The sequence below is a fragment of the Rhododendron vialii genome, chromosome 2a (genome assembly GCF_030253575.1).
Source record: "Rhododendron vialii isolate Sample 1 chromosome 2a, ASM3025357v1".
Classification (NCBI taxonomy): domain Eukaryota; kingdom Viridiplantae; phylum Streptophyta; class Magnoliopsida; order Ericales; family Ericaceae; genus Rhododendron; species Rhododendron vialii.
The window spans coordinates 33,062,486-33,083,867 of NC_080558.1; the positions used below are offsets into that span (position 1 = coordinate 33,062,486).

At 38.0% G+C, this 21,382-nt stretch overlaps 1 protein-coding gene across 2 annotated transcripts in view; it reads left to right on the forward strand.

Annotated features, from left to right (window-relative positions):
- Window positions 1-345: 345 nt before the first annotated feature.
- LOC131312119 (uncharacterized) overlaps window positions 346-21,382 on the forward strand; it is a 30,512-nt gene continuing 9,475 nt past the window's right edge. Inside the window, exons 1-10 of one of the 2 annotated variants that reach the window (XM_058339878.1) lie at window positions 346-755; window positions 7,173-7,276; window positions 13,798-13,884; window positions 14,023-14,098; window positions 14,188-14,262; window positions 14,375-14,428; window positions 17,062-17,121; window positions 17,202-17,318; window positions 17,897-17,991; window positions 18,101-18,303. In XM_058339878.1, coding sequence (XP_058195861.1) covers window positions 717-755; window positions 7,173-7,276; window positions 13,798-13,884; window positions 14,023-14,098; window positions 14,188-14,262; window positions 14,375-14,428; window positions 17,062-17,121; window positions 17,202-17,318; window positions 17,897-17,991; window positions 18,101-18,303 — 910 coding nt within the window. In that variant the 5' untranslated portion in view covers window positions 346-716. Of the gene's footprint in view, window positions 756-7,172; window positions 7,277-12,673; window positions 12,783-13,797; window positions 13,885-14,022; window positions 14,099-14,187; window positions 14,263-14,374; window positions 14,429-17,061; window positions 17,122-17,201; window positions 17,319-17,896; window positions 17,992-18,100; window positions 18,304-21,382 lie in introns of those variants that run through there. The other variant, XM_058339883.1, reaches the window with a different exon arrangement.

Here is a 21,382-nt window from a genome sequence, read left to right on the forward strand (position 1 = left end):
AAATCCATATTGCATATTTTAAAAAATGTAGGTGCACAATCATCTGAACATATTACCAAACATAATCCCTCACATACACACGGGGTCCCGTGTATTAAATGTGTGTGAGATTCACGTGTACGTGAAAGATTGTATTTGGTGTTATGTTCGATAGGTTATACACCAATCATCTCTCTTTTAGAAATTCGTATTGAAAGGCTTTAATAATATTTTGAGACAATTGGAATAGGAAAAATGGACAAACAAACACGAACGAACGACGTAGTATATGTTACTAGTATCTTTTTTTGTCAATGTGTTACTAGTATGTTATGTTATGTTGGATAAATAGTTAAGACTTTATTTCCATGGTTACGATGTATACTACGTAATTTTTTCTTCCAAGCACTTCACCGTCCCGCGATTGCAGGTGTTTGGGTTTCTTTTCCACTCTCTCTCTCTCGCTCTCTCTCTCTCTCTCGCCCTCTCTCGCCCTTTCTGGAATCGCCCGAATCCAATCCCTCGAAACGTAGGGTTTTTTGCAATGCGATGATCTAAGCTATCCTTTCCCAGATTCAACGAATCACTTCACTAGTTGCTTCAAATTCAATGGTAATCTGACGTCATAAGTTAGGCGACTAGCAGAGAGTTGTGGTTGAGGCGCTAGGGTTTGTAAATTCGGCAGATCTGATTTCTAACGATTCCTTGAAGGCCATTTTGTTGTTATCAGATTCAAGATGTTTTGGCGTATGGCGGGTTTATCCACTGCGTCTCCGGTAAGTACCTTTTCACCCCTCTCTTTATATTTCATTTTGTTGCTCAAACTCCTTTTCCATTTATAATTTGGAATAGACGTACAGAAATTTGTACGGCTGTGAAATTAATTCCTTAGGTTTGATAATTTACCGTCTCGGGGGTGGTTTTATGCAAAAGCATGGCGACAAGTGATTATTGCACACGTGGTAATCAAGGACAACATGTTGTGTTCAAAAGCCTTCTCTTTGTAGTCTTGCGTTAAATAGGCTTATCATCACGATTTGTTGCACACACCCACACACACACACACACACACACACATATATATATATATATATATATATATATATATATATATATTCTCAGTGTTCTAGAAGTCCTAGGCAGTAGTAAGGCGGAAGAGTGGCGCCTAGCGCCTGGAGGCTGACTAGCTCCCTAGTTGGCCGAGGTCGATTTTTATCTAGGCGTTGGACTCCTGCCTAGACCGATTTTTAGAACAGAGGAAATTATAGTTTTTTCCTTTGATTTGGTATTTGTTTTGTTAGAGCTACAGTAAGCTTGTGAGTTTAGGGTTCAGTACTGGGAGAAAAAACAGGGTTCGTGAACCAAAAGGGATTGTTGAAGTTGATCATAAAAGTAGGCAGATTGCTTGTTCTCTCTGATAGGGATGTGCGATTTCTGAAAGAATCTATTCATCACATTTAGACGTTGAAATGAAGAGCAAATCAATGGGAACTTATTAAACTTTGTAGGATAGGGTTTCCCTGGGCTAATAGGTTTTTCCTTCACATAGGATGAGCTTTCTATTTTCCGCATAGGACTACTGAAGCCGGTGATCTGTAATCTGTCTGGGTTGTCTTTGGAATGATGCCTTCACTTACACTTGATATAATGTGAGAGGAGCTTTCTTATATTATAAAATTCAATATTTAAGTGGCAGATTGCGGTCTTTTATGTATACGTAATTGGAAATTCTAAGAACAAACAAGCTAATCATGATATTATTGTTGTAAATTAGAGGGATAGAAAGCATGACGAAAGGATTAGGCCTTAGTAGGTTAGGGGTAGATTTAATAGGATTTTCTTTGGAATAGTGCCATAAGGTTCCTCCACATAGGGACACTAGTGTCTACCCGTGCCTACGGCACTACCCACCCTTGCCTTTGATGGCATTTTTGTAATATATTTGTAAGAGTGTGGGTGTTTTTTTAAGAGAGTTGGAGAGCACACATCAGTCATTGGATCAAATGAATCTCAGCCCTTCTTTCAACTTGTGTTTGTGTGGTCCCCACACCATTGTGTTTTATTAGGTAGATTAGGGGTTGTAACCTGCTATCTGTCTAGGGTCCTTAGGAATCATGCACGGATGCAAAGTTGCTTCACAAACTACTGAAAGTGTCGACAATTATCGGAGACCCTGCGTAGTCGATGCCATTGGATTGGAAAACTTTAGTGTTTACAATAAGTTTATGGGTCTTTAAACTTCTACTTGGACAGTTCCCTTTAAAGTTGTAAAATATTAATTTTTGGCACATTACATACTTGACAGAGTTGTGATTGTCAAGGGTTGTTGGTTAGATTTTATGCGTTATATTTATGAAATTGTGAAAGATTTCCTAGATTCCCAAAATGAAATATTACTCCCCTGTCCCAATTGTTGGTCCATTTTAAGACTTTTTTTTGCAGTCATAAGATGAATGTCCATCCCTTAGTTGCACAAAGCCGGAGCGTGAGTGGGAGCGAGGGAGAGGGGACAAGTGGAAAATCCGAAGGTTAGGAGCGTCTATAGGAGTGTACATCTTAGATACAGTAGAAATTTAAAAAATGAGTAGTAAAAGATATTCAAACATGACTGTAGTTTTAAACTTTGGATTGAATGAAAAAGAACATTGTACTTTACTGTGAAAGGTGTTTCCCTTGCATATCCAGACGAATTAACTACCCTTTCCCAATGTTGACGTTGAAAGATCCAACAAAAAAGTACCAGCGCTTAACAAGCTTTCACCTAAAAAAGAAGGCGGCAATAACTAGATTCTTGACAACATCTCTCACCAAAATAGGGAATAATCTTCACTTCTTTTGCCTTTGCCCTCTTGCTTTTTTGATCTTCCTTTGTCCTTGTGCTTGCTCCATTGGAGATACTTGGCTACTTGGAGGTGGAAATGGCGAAGAACCAAGCACAGATGAAGTAAAACATGGTGGAAGTCTCATACATTGCATTAATCTGCTATCAAAAGATACAGTGACCACATAAACTCTGATAAGTAATCACTAGCTACTCACCTTCGCATTTGTACGCTTTTGGTGTATTGTTTGTTGGAGCAACCATGTCCGTCCAAAGAGGAGATCTCACACCAAGGAAGGGAATTCCCATTTCCATAAAGAAACCTATCGATCTTCTGATCTAAATCCTCTTTGGTACTGATCTTTGTCATGTCATCAAGTATTCCGTTGATTGGAGATGGATTGTTGGACTGATTAGCTACATGCCCCATTGTTCACTAATGGGTTTGAGGGGAGTTTTCTGGCCTTGGCATTTTCCCCGAATATTCAATTTGCATCATTTCCTCTTGTTTTAATAGCTCTCTCTCAGTCTTGATTATATTTGGACAAAGCTGTACGCTTTGAGCTCGTCTATTACGTGGCCGTGGACCCTTGAATAAGACTAGTGTATGGCTTTGTTCTGCTACCGAAATTGCATATGAACTTTGATCCACCATCTCCACCTCCTCCTCTGGAGCTTGCTATTTCATTAGAAGTTTTCGTAACTTATTTCCAGAGTGGAGTTGCCATTGGCTCTTCAACATCATCATCATCCATTTGTGTTCGGAGTTCATGCCTTGGCTAGGTCTCATAGAAAATCTGCAGACTGAGAAATAAAGGCAGAATTAGGAAGACGGATTATAGAATCACATTTATAATCTAATTAATGTTTACAAGAAAAACTAAAAAGGACCAGGGGCTTAGTACCAGAGATTTCTTGGACTCTTTGCTAAGTAAAGATTTATTGGACTCTATTTTCTATAAATAGTGACTCATCTGTGACATTCTTTTTATAGAGGTGGAAATGAAGGCTTTAGAGACACATTTCAATTTTCTGGGCAAAAAATAGCAGAGAAAAATGAGTACCGTGAAGACTGTTTCAATTCTCTATGCCTGTGAAGTTGTTCCCTTTAATGAGTCTTCTTGGGCCCAGCCAAAAAAACAAAAAAACAAATGGTGTATGACAGTGAGTGATACATGCATTTGAGGTGCTCTACAATGGGTTAGTATGGTTGGTTTGATTGTCTCGGCCACTAACATATTATTCATGTGGTTTAGTAACAAATCATACTATATTAACTTATTCCATGACTTCAATAAATACTAATTATTATATGGTTCTTCTTAAGCTTTCGTAAGTTACAAACGGATTAGTATTATACAGTTCTTGGTTTATTAACCCCTATGAGTATGATGCATAGATGATTATCACGTAGCCAATCGATAGTTAAAATCATTACGACTATTCCGTTACGTATCCATGTTATATGGTGGTTTGGATTTTGACATATGATCTTCAGTAAACTAATTTGATTTAATTAATCATTCTCAACATTAGTCATACGACTGTGTATGGTTAGCGATGGTTAATGTTTTGAATTTGATACATCAGTAGGAGAATGTCATAGATAATTTCTATACTAGGCTACTAGCTAATAGATAATCCGTGATTTATAAAGTAGATATGATATGTTAATCCAGGATAGCCTTATAAGGATAATGTGTTACTCTCTTAAACCAATGAATGTGGGTTCATATAAACATGGACATGTCTTAGTCCTCTTCTGTTCTCCAAATTGAAAAATGATTCTCCCTGTATTTTTTGTCGATAGGATTTTACCAAATATTTTCAACTTTAAAATCTATTTGGTTGTAAGGGCTATTAAGTAGAATGTAACCTATATATATATATTAAAGTCTCCATATTCCACATTATGTTGGTATCTAGTTTTTAAATGAAAATTCATATACATCAAACGAAACGTTGGGAGTTGGAAGCAATAACTATAGTAATTGTTCAAGTCTTTTCCAAAAAGAAGACTTGTGGACTTGATGCTTTTTCATCTATAGATAAATTGATCTATTGTTACAACAAACAAGTTTTACATTCTTGAACTTTACAAATTAACTTTAAGCAGTAGTTCAAATGTGGCTCTTCTGTTAAAACAAAAAGGTCAATGGGGAAATATAAAACTCTATGTGTAGTATATACTTGCTACACATGATCACAATGCTGTACGTCAGAATATAGCCTCTCCCCGTGAAAGAAAAAGAAAAATAAGGGGAAGAAGATGAGGAAATATCTGTTTTTGAGTTAATCTTCTTTGTCCGACCATTCTTCTCTTCTCTCTCCGACCAGTGTTATCCCCTTTCTATACAAAATACCTACGATAATCGAATTTCCGGTCGATGGTGTTACCAGAGAGAGACCCAGATGACTTCCACAACCTTGTTGTTGCCAGAAAAACCAGTGTTGCAGGAGAAAGCACTTTCTCCCACCAAAATAGGTCATTCCCAGCCTCCAATCGCCTAACCAGAGAACAAGACGCTCTGAGATTGAATAGTACTTGTTCCTTTGTCGTCCGATTGCATGCCAGCCACAAACCTTACTTTGGAGTGCAAATTCACGCTACTGTGTTGGGAGCGATGGCTGTTCCCATGATCCCTCAAACTAAAGTCCCTCTTGAAAAGTCAATGGTCAAAAGTGGACTTTACTCTCTTTAAAATTCAAAGCCACAATGAAACTTCTCAAGGGTAGTAACTAGTAATGGAAGGTCAAAATATAAAAAGTGTAATGAGGATGTCCGGTTAATATATTAAATTCCCAAAATGGACCAACAATTGGTTGTACACTGTCATCTGTCTAAGGCTCCTTAGGAATCATGCCATTGCATGCTGTTGCCAAGCAGTCCGCAGTCTGCACAGAATCAAATGCTTCTCAGATGTTTTTCTATTGCTCGGCTAAAGTCAACTTCGTTAGATCTAGTTACTAAGGTTTGAACCCCTGCCAAATGCATGGGAGTACATGTTTCCTATCACTTGGCAATGACTCCACTTGCTATTCTTCTCAGATTTTATGTAGTCAATGCCGTTGAATTGCAAAATTACATTGTTACCTATTACTTGTTGCCTTGTTGGTCGTATACTCCTTGGGAATTTCTAGTAGCATTTCACAACAGGAAAATCATCATGTCTAGTGACTCTGTTCGTCCCAAGTAGTAATCAAGAGAATTTATATATAGACTGTTTCGGCTAGTGGAAAGTTGTTGGCTCATGCTTGTGATTGAGCATAATAATTTTGTTAGTACCAAGAAGGCAATTAATCTTTGGAGGTGTGTAGGTTCTGCAGTGTTGTGGGTTATTCGGTTGGAAAGGAATTCTAGCAATCAAGGAGAAGAGATTTGAATGCCTCAGGGATATGATTTTTTAATTGACTTCTCTATGGTAATTTGGTTGGGTTTTTTTTAGGAATTCTAGCAAACAAGGAGAAGAGCATAGTAATTTTGTTAGTACCAAGAAGGCAATTAATCTTTGGAGGTGTGTAGGTTCTGAAGTGTTGTGGGTTATTTGGTTGGAAAGCAATTCTAGCAAACAAGGAGAAGAGATTTGAAAGCCTCTTAATTGACTTCTCTATGGTAATTCGGTTCATTTTTTTTAAGGAATTCTAGCAAACAAGGAGAAGAGCATAGTAATTCGGTTTGTTTTTCCCCCCCTTCTCCTTGTGTCATTTAATCTTCTGTTTGTTGGTACTCTTTGTCCCTGGTACACCTAGTGTATCTCTTTCTCTTTCTTTCTTTTTGATTTAAGTTCGTTTTTGGTCAATAAAAAGGAAAGAAAAATAACTCTGTTAGTTACATGGTGGTTGCAAATAGGAAATAGAAATTATCAAGAGGGAAAAATTGTATATGGAATGAAGAATGATCATTATGTGGTTTGAGAAGGAACATTATGTTCTCACTTCAGGTACCTAAGGAGAACTAAAGCCTGAAAATGTAAAACATGGGCTTCAGGAGCCAAGTACTTAATTGTGATGCCCTTGTTGAAGCCTGTGAGGAATATTGCCCAACAAGTCTTCTGCTCAATGATTTAAAGTTTGACCCATAGCTCATAAAAAGTTTCTTAAACCTTTGGACAGTATTCCTCCATTCTGTATCCTTCGTTTCCTCAAACTATAGTGTGAGATGGGTGTCCTCCGTTTCCTTAAGATTTAGTGTGAGCATGTCAATTTGGGAAATGGATTTCTGGAACTTGCCCTGTTTCCTTGTTTAGTTTGCTTCAATTGCAGTTGTGTTATTTTTTTGCTGAATTTGAATGGCAGTCATTTTCTTTTGATGAAGGATTTAATTTAGATTGTATCTATCATTTTATTTTTGCTTGCCATGTGTTCATTGCAGGTGGAGACAATTATGGATAAGGAAAACTTTACTTTGGAGGAGCTGCTTGATGAGGATGAAATAATCCAAGAATGCAAAGCTCTTAATAGCCGCCTTATCAATTTGTACGACCTCAGCAATCTTGCATATCTTTCTTTAGCTTTTATATTCACAAGAATGTACTTGAGGCTGTTTTGATGTTACTCTTGATTATCCATTGCAATATCCGTTCTATGGACTTCATATTTGCATAGCAATAAATAAATATATGGTGTCCAATCAACTCCATCCCATTTGTTTGTGCTACTTTCCAGCAGAGGACATCCCAAAATGCATGTATAAATTTTAATTTTCCACATGTATCCCTTCCAAATCTTTAGCAGTCCTATTGTACATGGACTGGTATGCATGTGCATCAAAGCATTAGAATTCGTCTAATTAACATAGCGAGGAAATTGGACAGGGTAAATGCTAATTGACATTTCTTGATAAATATATATTGTTGTATGGGGCAAATGAAATTTTTTTTTTTTTTGGGTAAGTTAAGGGCAAATGATGTTTGCAAGGTGTCATATATCATTTCATGCATAAAAGAATGTTTTAACATGGTTTTATTGCAAACTCAGTTTATTTAATTTGTATCATACATGAATGTCAAACTACAAACATTGGACACTTATTCAATGCCTTCACCGAAGGATCCAGTGTTCAACAAGGATACTTCACTTTTTCATAAGAGTCCATAACATAGTGAGTGCTTCTAAAATTGGGGACATAGAGCCATTGTTGGAAATCAATGCCTTGAGATTTGACTTTGAGTGCACTCGATGCATGTATGCACATAAAGTTGGAACTTGCTATATGGCCTATCATTTTAGGATGGGTGGAGTATAGCATTACATCTCTCCTTTGGTGTAACTTATTGGGATAAATATCAAGCCTTCTGTTTTGGTCATCGATTCCATGAAAAGGTTGAGTAGATATTGTGTAGATTGTTTCCTTTGATTGCAAAAGTTCGGTACTTAGAACCTACTACCAGAGAGTTCCTAAATTTTCAGCCTCTGGCTATTAAACATATTCATTCTTTTAGTTTTGTTTTATTGGCTATGTTACACGGATCCTTGATTTGGGTCAAGTACCTGTGTTGACAAGACACAACACAGTTTATGGGTGTAGGATTTGTGCCGGATATTCTTTATGACAACTGGACACCAATGTTTTGCTTTCTCACTGGTTGTCATCCTTTGGCATAACATATACTGACCAAACCAAAATCGAAAATGACAGTGGGATTCACTTTGCGAGATGAGGGAATCACAACTGCTATTAACAATGACAAAAATGTGAAGCAGATCAGGGGGATCAAAGCATGTTGGAGTAGACTGTACTTCATTGACCATGAAATTTCACCCATCATTGTACTTGCAGAGAGAATTTGTGGACTGTATTTGTAGTGAGACCCAGAGAGGGAAAACTTTGCGTATACAGCTGGGGTACAGCTGTTAAACACACTTCTATTACTCTTTGTTTTGATTTATAGTTGTGAACCAGTATCATTTATTAGTATGTTTGTTTGTAAATTGGGCTGGTAGAATAACACAAGAGAAGGCCACTAGGGTTATTTGTAAGCATGTCCAACAGGATTCATGGCTTTTTTACTGAACGGTTCAGTAAAAAACTGCTCGGATCAAGCCTTTCCCGATCAATTTTTTTGCTGATTTCTCGAGGGTACCCTTAAAATCACGTTCTGCACACTTTGAGCGGCTCGGATCGTCGCAATTTGATCGGGAAAGGGGAGTCCCGCACGGTAAGGCCGTGCGGGATCCCTCATTGGATCCTAAGTGTGTGTGTGTGTGTATATATATGTGTGTGTGTGTGTAGGTGCCACACCGGCGCCCGGGTGTGGTGATAAGTGAGCAAGGGTTCTTGCGCGTGTCTAGACGAGCGCGGGTAAAGAAGCTAGCCTAGGATTATAGGATTCGTTTAGCAACTTGGAATATAGCAACTTGCCTTCAGGAGATTAAGTGGGTAGGGAAGAAAACTAGGGAGATAGAGGACACAGGTTATAAGCTTTACTATACAGGTTAGGATAGACATAGAAGTGGGGTAGGTATCGTAGTAGATAAACACCTAAAAGATTCGGTAGTTACAGTCATGAGGAAAGGAGATGGGATTATTTTAGTTAAGCTTGTGATCGGAGGGAGCATAGTTAATAGTATTAGTGCTTACGCACCCCAAGTAGGCTTGGATGATCTTACTAAAGAGAAATTCTGGGAGCAGATGGATGACGTGGTTCAAGAGATATCTTTTGGGGAGAAGTTATTTATAGGAGATGATTTCAATGGTCATGTGGGAGTGCATAAGCTAGGGTATGAGAAGGTGCATGGTGGCTTTGGATTTGGTGACCTTAACGAAGGTGGTAGGAGGATTTTAGATTTTGCAGTAGCTTTTGACCTTATAGTGGGGAATACTCTCTATAAGAAGCGAGAAGAGCATTTAATTACCTTTAAGAGCGGAGCCAATAGAAGCCAAATTGACTATTTTCTTGCTAGAGGTGCAAACCGCTTGACATGTAAGGATTGTAAGGTTATTCCGGAGAGTGTCTAGTGGCACAACATAGACTTTTGGTGTTGGATATTTGTCTCGGGGGGAATAATAGAAGGAGAAAAGAAACTAGATGCCCACGAACTAAATGGTGGGGCCTAAGAGGGGAGAAACTAGAGGTATTCAAGGAAAGAATGTCTCAAGAAGTACGGTGGGGAGTGGAAGGTGATAGTGGCAATATGTGGAATACCATAGCTGACGGTATTAGAAGAATGTCGAAAGAAGTTCTTGAGGAGGCGAAGGGAAAAGGTCCAATTTCTAAGGAGGCATGGTGGTGGAATGACGAGATTCAAATCATGGTAAAAGACAAGGAGTGCTTTAAAAAGTGGCAAAATGACCGGAATGAGGAAAATTTTCAGGGTTATAAGCAAGCTAGCAAGGAAGCTAAGAAAGCCGTTAGGGATGCTAAGTTGAAAGCCTATGAGAATTTCTTCGCTAGACTCGATAGTAAAGATGGAGAAAATTATTTATAAATTTGCCAAGTTGCGAGAAAGGAAAGCTAGAGACGTTTCTCAAGTTAAGTGTATAAAATGTATTGATTCGGTGGTGTTGGTGAAAGACGAGGCGATCAGAGATAGATGGAAGTCGTACTTCGAGAAGTTGTTAAATGAGAAACATGACGGAGGCTTTGGTGGGAAGTGTATGTACCCGCCGTGAATATAGAATGAGTTTTATCGGAGAATACAAAAGTTTGAAGTGGTTAAAGCTTTGAAAAGGATGAAACCGGTTAAAGCTTTGACGAAGTTCTTTAACAAGATTATTATGACTAGGAAGATGCTCGACGAATGAAGGAGCACCCTAGTACCTATATATAAGAATAAGAATATATGGGATATTCAAAGCTACAACAACTATAGGGGTATTAAATTGATGAGTCATACGATAAAGTTGTGGGAAAGAGTTATTGAGCATCGCTTGAGGAGGTAACTACGTTGTCAGAGAAATTTTGGAAGATCAACCATGGAAGCTATCTACCTATTAAGGAGACTGGTAGAAAAACACAACAAAGTAGAAGGTCTCCATATGGTTTTCATAGACTTAGAAAAAGCTTATGATAGGGTTCCTAGAGACATCATATGGTGGGTTTTGGAGAGAAAGAGAGTGACCAAAGGGTATATCAATGTGATTAGAGACATGTGTATGAAGGTGTCGTCACAACAATTAGATCATCATTAGGGGAAATGAGTGAATTTCTAATCACTGGAGGATTGCATCAAGGGTCAGTCTTGAGTCCGTACCTCTTTGTTGTAGTTATGGATGAATTGACTAGACAATTTCAGGAGGATATCCCGTGGTGTATAATGTTTGCAGATGACATTGTCCTCATAGATGAACCCGCTAGATGTGTTAATACGAAATTAGAAATTTGGAGGGAAGCATTAGAGTCAAAGGGTTTTCGGATTAGTAGGAGTGAAACTGAGTATATGGTGTGCAAGTTTAATGGTGATGATCCAAGACCAGGAGATACCAAAAAGTGACCATTTAAGGTATTTAGGCTCAATTATTAGTAGAGATGGAGAGATTGCCGATTATGTGACCCATAGGATCCAAGTGGGGTGGCTCAAGTGGAGGAACGCTACTGGTGTACTATGTGACAAAAGGGTACCCACAAATTTAGAGGAAAAATTTATGAAACTGCCATTAGACCAGTGATGCTTTACATGATAGAATGTTGGCCTATTAAGAAACAACTGGTGAGCAAGATGAGTGTAGCGGAAATGAGAATATTGAGGTGGATGTGTGGTAAGACTAGACGAGACATGATTAGAAATGAAACGGTTCATGAGATGATAGGTGTAGCACCCATAGAGGAGAAGTTGAGGGAAAATAGGCTAAGGTGGTTTGGGCATGTCTATCATAGACCAGGAGATGCAGTAGTTAAGAGAGCGGATATGATAGCTTTGGGTAGCAATGCTATGGGGAGGGGTAGACCTAAATTGACATTATATGCTGTTGTGCGCAAAGATATGAGTATAATGGGTTTGTGTGAACATGTGGCCTTTGATAGAGCTCAATAGAGAAAAAAGAGTCATGTAGCCGACCCCAAGTGATTGGGACATAAGGCTCGGTTTGGTTATGTGTGTGTGTATATACATATATATGTATATATACATATATATATATATATATGTGTATATATATATATATATCGGGGCGGTTCCGGGGACAACTAATTAGACACCTAAAAAAAAGCATTCCTCTATTTCTAAATTTAATTAATGTATGGGAACCTCAGATATATATCCATATCCGATACACGCACCCAAGTCCGTGCAAGATAGTTTATTGGCAATTGCACTTATCCCTTGCCAGCATTAAATTTAGCAATGTTAACATTGCTTTTTTGGAGTCATTTTGTATTACAGTGTGACAGGGGGACTATTTTGGGATGGAAGAACCTCTGTTGTAAAATGAGAAGTGGAATTGGGCCCTTAGATAAATATGATTTTTGGGGAATGTTTATCTATCCTCGGCCATTTTTTTGAACTTCATACAGATCTAGTATAGTTCTTATATGTCAAGTTTTAGATTGTTTTTCCTTTTCTAATTTTTACGAGTGGTAGTGCCATGTTACCTTTTCGTTTGGTGCTTCCAACAAGTAGAATTGAAGCTGATCTGACGGGAATCTTGCGGGAGTTTGAGTATTATGTCCAAACTCTGGAAACTGGAACTGTATTTGAAAGCCTATGAGCTACTGGATTGGAGAAATTAATGAGCCATCAACTGTCTATAGTCGATGATTTCCTGTGATCGTACCTTTTGGATGCTCTAAGAATTTGTGATTTGCTTGGATATGAGCCGTCAACTGTCTATAGTCGATGATTTCCTGTGATCGTACCTTTTGGATGCTCTAAGAATTTGTGATTTGCTTGGATTCAAGATATTAGTAGATGTACCTCGATGGCTTTTCTTTGCAGGGTGAGCATCTTTTGGCCCCTGTAATTAGGAAACACTTGACACCCACTTCGCCACCCAAAAGAGCAGAAGGACAAGAATATGAAAGAAATAGAAGTATTGTTGTCTCAGGTTAGAGCTGTGATCCAAAGTTGCATTCGAAGCTATTATTGCAGAATGTAGGAATGCTGTTAAATATACTTCTAGGCTCTAAAATGGCCTATATCTATCAAGGCTGGAAGAAGGTGCCATTTCATCAGGCCTGCGTAAAGCGCTTTGGCTTGTGATTTTTATTAGGCTTTAGGTTCTCTCTAGGAAGCCTTTTTTAGTAGCCAATTATTTACTTATCAAAAAAAAAAAAAAAATCTATAGTTATCTTTTTCAGTCAATGGTCAATATTTAATGTGCCGTGTCGTTTCTACAATCTTAGCGTTCAATAATATTGTTTAATGAGTTTTAGAGTTTTTATTCTAGATCCTGGTGCTTGATGGTTTATGATAGAACCGTTATGCTTAATTCATAGTTTTTGGTATTATGCGATGGTGCTTATACCAATTAAATTATTTACATATACAGTAACCTATGGGAACATCTCAGCTAGCATGTAAAAGACATCACCGTGTGTGTTACATGTTTCAAATTTCTTTTAGTTGCAAGTTTATTTAGTATTTGTAATCAGAAAATTACCTACATGAAGTACATGCCTATCATACGGACACTTTACATTACCAAGGTACGCGCTCTCTATGTTGTGCCTTGTGCATAGGCTTTGGTAGACCTCAGCACCTTTCCCTGTCTTGAATCTTTCATAGAGTATGGATGTAGTAGCTAATGCATATTTTATGTAGCTTCATGCCTCCCAAACTTTTGGATCGTTTGCTTAATTTACTTGGTTCTATGGAATACTACATGTTGGAGTTCTTGGAGCAGCAACATGATTCGTTATAGTCCTAGCTTGTTATATATGTGAACCCTTGTAACATGTTTCCAATGTATGTTTCATATTTCCCTCTATGCTGCTCCAAAGTTGGTTTTGATTTTTGTTCTCTCTTAAAATCATTGATATCGAGCAGTCCGTATGTACTTAGCCACCAGAGTATCGTATGGAATCTTCGTTATATGACTCTTTCACACCGCCCCTTTGCAGTTTGCGAGAAAGAGCCCAGGTTGAACAACTTCTTCGGTATATAGTGGAGGAAGCTCCTGAGGATGCTGAGAAAAGACGAAGTTTTAAGTATGGATCTCTGATACTATTCATTTTTCTAGCTTCAACATTCTTGTGCACCGGATGCATGTGTAATGAATGTCGTGCGCTGTATTTGTAACCTGGATGCATGTAGTGACAGAATTTGTAATTTGATTTTGGACATAGGTTTCCTTTTATTGCATGTGAGATTTTTACTTGTGAAGTTGATATCATACTCAAATCTTTGGTGGAGGACGAGGAGGTAATAACTATAAGCGTTTGTTTTCATTGATAATTTTTTCCCTCATATTGATTTACTTCTGTGATGCGGTTCTTGTGTCTGGTCAACAGTTGATGAACTACTTGTTCTCCTTCTTAGAACCTGAACACTCTCATAGTACCCTACTGGCTGGTTACTTCAGCAAGGTACTTTTGTGACTTTGAGCGTAATTAAATCCAAATCATGATGTAATCATTCCCTGCATTTTTGTGCTTATTTTAGTGTTGGTGTTTGACGCCTTGATTTCAAATATTGTAGGTTGTCGTATGCTTGTTGTTGCGCAAGACGGTTCCTTTTATGAAGTATATTCAAGTAAGGCGACGATATTAATTTTCTTTAAGGAAAATAACTTGTCTTTTAGATGTCTGATACATTTTTGGGTGTTTGTGAGGGATGTGGTATACCTTTATGCATAGTTGCACATGCATCCTTATGTGTATAATCATAAGATCTCAGTTCTAGGTTCCGGGTAATTTTTCTCTCATTGACGTGTGCGCGCGTGCACACGCATTTGGGTCTTGTTTGAAGTATTGTATTTGTTCAACATATTCAATAATTTGCCACAAAGTTCCATTGGTGGTGTGAGTGGATGGTTGGATACAAGGTTTTAAATAACGGTTTGGAGACACGTAACCATAGCAGTTGCTATATAATAGTGTAGGAATATTGAACAATACGTAATGGGAATTGTTTGTAGCGGTTGTGAAGTTTTTTGAAAAAGTTCTTAGATCACCCGTAATGGTCAAGTATCGGCCATAATTGTTGTTGTGAATCGGTCCATGAATTGGAAATAGACGGCTGATATGCAGAAGGCTAAAAAACCGTATGTATCAGCCGATACGGTACATAACAGCTGATTTTTAAATCCTTGGTTGGATATCAATTAAGAAGGGTGACAAGAACATCAAACATGGAAATAAGTGGACTAAAGGGCCATTGCAAGTGATTATATTGCTGGTAGTAACTTCAACCATCTATCTCTTGCCGCTACTAAACCAGCAACATCTGCAACTTCTTTAACACTTGATTGCTCGTGCTTCCTCTTTCTGATTGTGCTGTACTGACCAGCATAATTAGGTGTCATCCCAGATGATGCACAATTTCTCTCATTGGACCTTTCGATGAGAAGAGAAAAAGATACTTATCTGATTCTGATTTGATAAAATGTACTTAAATCTTTGTTTTGTATTAGTTTTTTTTTCCCCATCTGCACTCCCTTTTTTGTCCTCATTCCTGTGAATTTACGCTTGTACCCTTTCATTTATGCACTTTTCCACGCAAAGGGATAATATACATTCACGTGTATAAAAAGAAAAAGGGAGTGCTGACGTTAAAATGGGGATTAGAAAACCAATTCTTAAGTTTTCTACCCTCTCTGTCTATCTGATTGGACATGCCAAACAACAACAATAACAGTATCAATGTAAATATTATGGTATGAGCGGGGAAGAACTGGTGACAGACTTGACCTTTGGCAATATATGCATGCACAAAGTGGCTGCTCTTGCCAAACGGAAAAGAGAAAAAATGTCTAATCTGATTGGACATTATGGACTTCATCTAGTATTTATGTTTTCTACCCTCTATCTGACTGGACAGAAGAATATGTCCTATCTAATTTGGTTTGATGTACTTTCCTGAGATTAGTTAAGTTTTCCATCCTCTTGCTTTCTACTACATCCTCTTTATTTCTTTTGAACAGTTTTTTTTTTTTGAACAGCAGTACATCCCCTTTATTGATGTACCTGACACGGGAGTTGATGTCTAACTGGACTGTAAAGAAACTTCCATTGCTATTCAACACAATTTTGAATCAATCATTTGATGATTTGTTAACCCATTGTTTGGAGCTATCAGCCAAAAACAAAAACTGAAAAAAATTTAGCAGATAGTCATATAATTTTATTTCTAGTCGCATCTCCATAGAATTAGACGAAACTTCAATCTGCTACTCAGAAATGAAATTAAATGGGTATTCTGGTTTAAAATTCTTTCAGTCAGACCCTATACATAATTGAAGAATGGCATTTTGTAGCTCCAAAAGGTTTTGCTTGGTGTTTTTTTCTTCTCCTTTTTTGATGAAATGATCACTTTCTTAGTAAAACATGTTTATGATGACAGAACAAGGCCCTTTCTTTCGATCTTACGATTGGCAGCAAAGCTGTTTTTAGATAGCCCCTATTGATAAAGCATCATCCTATATTCCCAATCTAGTTTTGTGTCTCTCTCCCGAATTTCACACCTATGTTTGAGCTAGGTCAAATGCAATTTGCTAACAATTCTTTCGTTGTCGAGAGAATCTTTTTCCTTTTTTTTCCACGACTAAACTGGAAATCAGTAACAGAATAATATGGCATTTCATCATGTTTTCTTAGAGTACACATGTAGAAGCATGAATCTGTATACTCTTTCCATTTGAATGATAATTGGATTTTTTATCAGAAACTACATACTGTTATTGGAAACTACGTACGGTTTGAACTAGTTGCCTTGGTATGTTGAAGTGAAAACCTGACAAGTCAACATATTTGGGTAGATTATTTTTCCATTTACCTTCTCCGGTCTAAGAAACTTGCAGAATTTGGTCACACTATGTTGCACTTCATTGACTTGCTGCATTTCTCCCATATACCATATTAACATCTTTAAGAGCCCCCTCTCGTTACTTGCAAACAGATACACCCACACACTCACGGAACTGATTTATATATCTAAATCCCGTCTCTTGTGTACACAATATGCATATATGTGATTTATCATGCTTTTACATATAAAAGGTTAATTTAGTGTAGTCTTTATTATAAAAGAGTAATACATTGTGTCCAAATTTTATGTGGTCTCTGTGCTAAATTATGAATGCTGCTTGAAGAAGTACTATTATTTACTTATTTTTTCTCGTTCTACACTTGGTATTGTGCTGATATCTTGATTGTGTGCTCAATTAGGCTCACCAGGAAATTATTAGGAAGCTGGTTGACCTTATTGGTATAACGTCCATCATGGAGGTTTGACGTGAAACATTTGTCCCTGTTTTGTTTTCCTCAATTTGCACCCCTTGCTAATGTTTATTTTTTTTGTTGAACAGGTTTTGATTCGTCTAATTGGTGCTGATGAGCATCTGTATACTACTTACACAGACTCATTGAAGTGGTTAGATGATACGGATGTGCTGGAGATGATTGTCGATAAGTTCAGTGCATCAGTAAGTTGCATTATTGGACTGACAGATATTGGCTTTTATGAATTTTGGTATAACCTGTTTTGGCTGTTTATTGCTCGAGTCTATTGAGCCTGTTGTTGCTCAAGTCTCTTTGGGCTTCTTGTTGCTCGTTTCTCTTTGGGCACGGTAGGTAAATTCACTAGAAAATGTATCATTGATTTTTTATTTGGGAGATCTACAGACTGTTCGAACCCATCATAAAGGGTCCCAACGGAGGTGTTGTAGTCAACTTTTGTATGATTAGTTGTGGGCAATCAATCACCAACGTGCTTATCAAATTGACTTAGTTATTAGTTGAACTTCTCCATGCATTTAACTGTTCCTCCTTTTTTGACTCATGAAGGAGTTGTAAATATTTGCCAGGGGAGATGATGCTGGGCACTGTTTAAATTTATTTTTGGTTCATCTGTTCTAGTTACTATAGAGCTATCTTTCCACGTGTACATGGCTGCCTTTTTGAGCTTATAAATGCGGACTAAATTTACTAGAGTCTTATTTGTATTCTTTTGCAACTGCTATATATTGCACTTCAATTGTTGTTTTTATAATATTGATTGTAGGATTGTCCTGAAGTGCATGCTAATGCAGCAGAAACGCTCTGTGCTATAACTCGATATGCTCCCCCGGGCTTAGCTGCTAAAATCTCCAGCCCAAGGTGTCATTGAAATTTTGTTCCCATCTTGTATGACTTCTCCCAGATTTATGTCATCGACTTATTTCCCTTTGTTAATAACGTACTTGTTTGCTGTTTGGTGCTTTCCCAGTTTTATTGGAAGACTCTTTCGTCATGCTCTGGAGGACTTGCGACCTAATTCTGTTTTGGTGAACTCGTTGTCCGTATTCATCTCTTTGTTAGACCCCAGGAGATTGACCTTGGGGACATACCATATATACAGCCGCCAGCTGAATTCGGGATCGACAACAAGTGCTAATCCAGAGACTGTAGAGGGCATGCTGGGGAGTCTAGGTAAGGCATCCTCTGATATTTCCTCAAGCTCTTGTTCTTGTTGTCCTTCGCCTTTAGGTGGAAAATTGTCAAATTTGTATAGTCCGAAATTTCACCTGCTATTTCGACGTCTCGTTTCCACGATTATATTTTCTAGAGAAATCCTTTGTCATGGTCTATATTCTTTTCCTATATTCAGCACATTCGATTTTTTTAGAACAAAATGTGTTTGGCTTATAGTCCATCGTTTACACCATTCAATCGATCGACCTCACTCGATATTGTTTGGTTTCTGTTGACTTTTTGATCTTGTCATCGCCAGAAGCACACCCTTCGACCTCTGTTGGTCGTCATTTGCCATCGTACATTGTTCAACCATACCAGCGGTCAATTGATCTCTGGTGTTGCTCGATTTCTGGTCATGTAGGGTCCACTTGACCTCTTTGAACTACTCATCTCTATCTGGTTTGTTGTTTCAGTTTGTTCTGATTTCGCTGAATCCCGGTGTTGGTTTACTTGATTTACTATGACGGGATTAGTTGTGTTCTGTTGGGTACTGCAGTTTGTGGTGACTGGTTATGTTATCGTTCGCTGTTGATGCGCTTGATGCACTTATTGCATGGTGATTAGTTGTTTGTGTTTATTGGAATTTTGGTTGGTTGTTAGTTGTTAACTTTTGGCTTCTTGTTGAGTTTCTGTATTATGTTGGGCAATGATTTATTTGCAATGGCTGTTAGTTCTTCCAATGCCACTGCCACTGCCACATCTAGATATTGTGTATTGCTTAGTGGAAATCTTGTTACTTGGAAAATCAAGGAGGAGACAGTTGTTGCAAGGTCAAGTGCAGAAGTGGAATTCAAAGCTATGGTTCAATTACACGAGAGATTGTTTGGGTGCGGTCCTTACTTGAGGAGATAGGGTTTGATATAGGTATAAGGGCGAGAGGTTTATTGAGGCGCAAAGGTCTATTGGGTCTAGGTGTGAGGCCTTATTGAATTGAGGCGCACTTAGGCGAGAAAAAATAGCAAAAATATCAAACCAATTTTGCAAATAATTAACACTAAGACAATGGAGTTTAGAAATCGTACCCTGTAAAAATCCATAAAATCCTCTACTAAATGCCAAATAGTCAACAATTCTTGCATAGAGAAGAACTAAAACGTCAAATTCAGTAAAAGAAAATCATCCAATATTTGAAACGTAAGCTGAGAGGTTTTGTTTGGTTCGAGCCGTTTGATTGAGAGACGAGAGATCAACATGGTGTAATGATGTGTGACGATTATTTAGCCCTTAGGTTAAGACCTTAGCTATATTTTCTTTTAGAATTAAATTTCGTGCGAATTGAAAGAGGCTCACTAGGTGCACGCCTTGCGCCTTTTCGAAAGGCGGGCAACCAAGCCTTTGTCAAATCGCCTCGCTTGGGCCCCCTCCAGGTTACAGGAGTGAGCCTTGATGAGTGGAATTATGGGTTTTGGTGTGCAATTGCCCATGAATGTGTTGTGATTAATCAAGCAGCGATCCGTACTGCATCTAACCCTGTTTTCCATGAGAGGACTAAGCACATTGAAGTAGATTGCCATCTTGTTCAAGAATGAATAGTGGTGCAGTAGCTACTCCTGGTGCTCAAATAGCGGATGTTTTCACCAAACTGTTGGGGATGCCGCGCTTAGAGATACTACGTAACAAGTCGGGTCTTGAGGGGGTAGTCTTAGGAGTTTGTGTCTAGCATTCTTGGGTGAGGGGAGTTTAGTTTTTGATATTTTTTACTCTTATCAATTTGTATTACTCATTTGTGTTCTAGGGCCTATTAGCACCCGAAACACCTTTGATTATCTCTCCAACAACAAGGGCCTCCTACTATTTTAAATGGACTTTACTTGGTCTAGTAAGTCGGGTGTTGGCATGAGTTTTTATTTGATCCTGATGAAATTCTTTGTTTTAGCAGAGCTTTGAAGGTCTTAAGGATTGATTTTCATTTTTGAGTATTGTTTTCTAACCATGTTGGCTAGCATTCCCAACGATGTGTATCACTCTTCTCTGGTCCAATTTGTTGCCTTTGTTATACTCAATCATGCAATCTCAAAATTGTTTTCCTAATTTGTTTGTTCATCCGTGATCTTATGTTTCCCACTTTTGTATATATCCACCCTAGCCTCCTCATATCTGACACACTTCTTTGTATCAACCTGTCATGGATTGCCAATGCCCTAACACATTTTGAAGTTCCAGTAGTGAATTTTATCTAAGTGATATTCTATTTGAAACCCTGGTTCCCTGTTTTGGCGTGGGTTTATTATCTGTCCAAGTCAATTCGATTTTCGTTTTCCCTATTTGTTTCCTTAACATTTTCTTTAGGAGGCTTAGCAAAAAATATTCTCTTTAGGACAAGAAAACAAAATGTAAGGAACCAAGAAATGGAGGTTTAATTGAGCAGTTTTTTTTCTTAATCCAGTTTAAGCGAAATAATTTTGAAAGAAGTTTGTCAAAATGTTTCAGAAATATGTTTTACATCGATAAAGATGATAATCTATTTACTGTATTTCATAAAACAAGTACATTCTTATATGGTAACTGTAGGGTAACAGCCCCACCATACCCCAATTCAGGGCATGTGGCATACTATGTCCCCATTTCCGTTCCTTGCACCAGAACAATTTGCGCTTTGGGTAACTAAGGTATCATCTTGTATGACTAGTTATAGCGATCTTCGAGAATTTTCCTCAGTCATGGATGTGCAAAGAGAAAAAGAAATCACTGGGAATTGGGAAGGAGGAGATGGAGAGGAAGAAAAGAAGAAGACATCAATTTACCTTGGATGTTTGAAGAGATGGAACACTGGCTGAAAGAGATTGTCTGGCTCGAGTCACTCTGAGGCTGTGAGAGGTTGACGATGAGAGAGATGATAGAGCAAATTTGAAATCAGGGGCTGAGAGATCGACATTGAAACAGAGCTGAGAGAGATTGTCTGGTTCGAATCGTTAGACTGAGAAATGAGAGATCAATGTGGTGTAATGACGACTGAGGTTATTAAGCATTTAGATTAAGACCTTGGATCCATTGTTTCCCTCCAAAATTAAATTTGGTGAGAATTGAAAGAGGG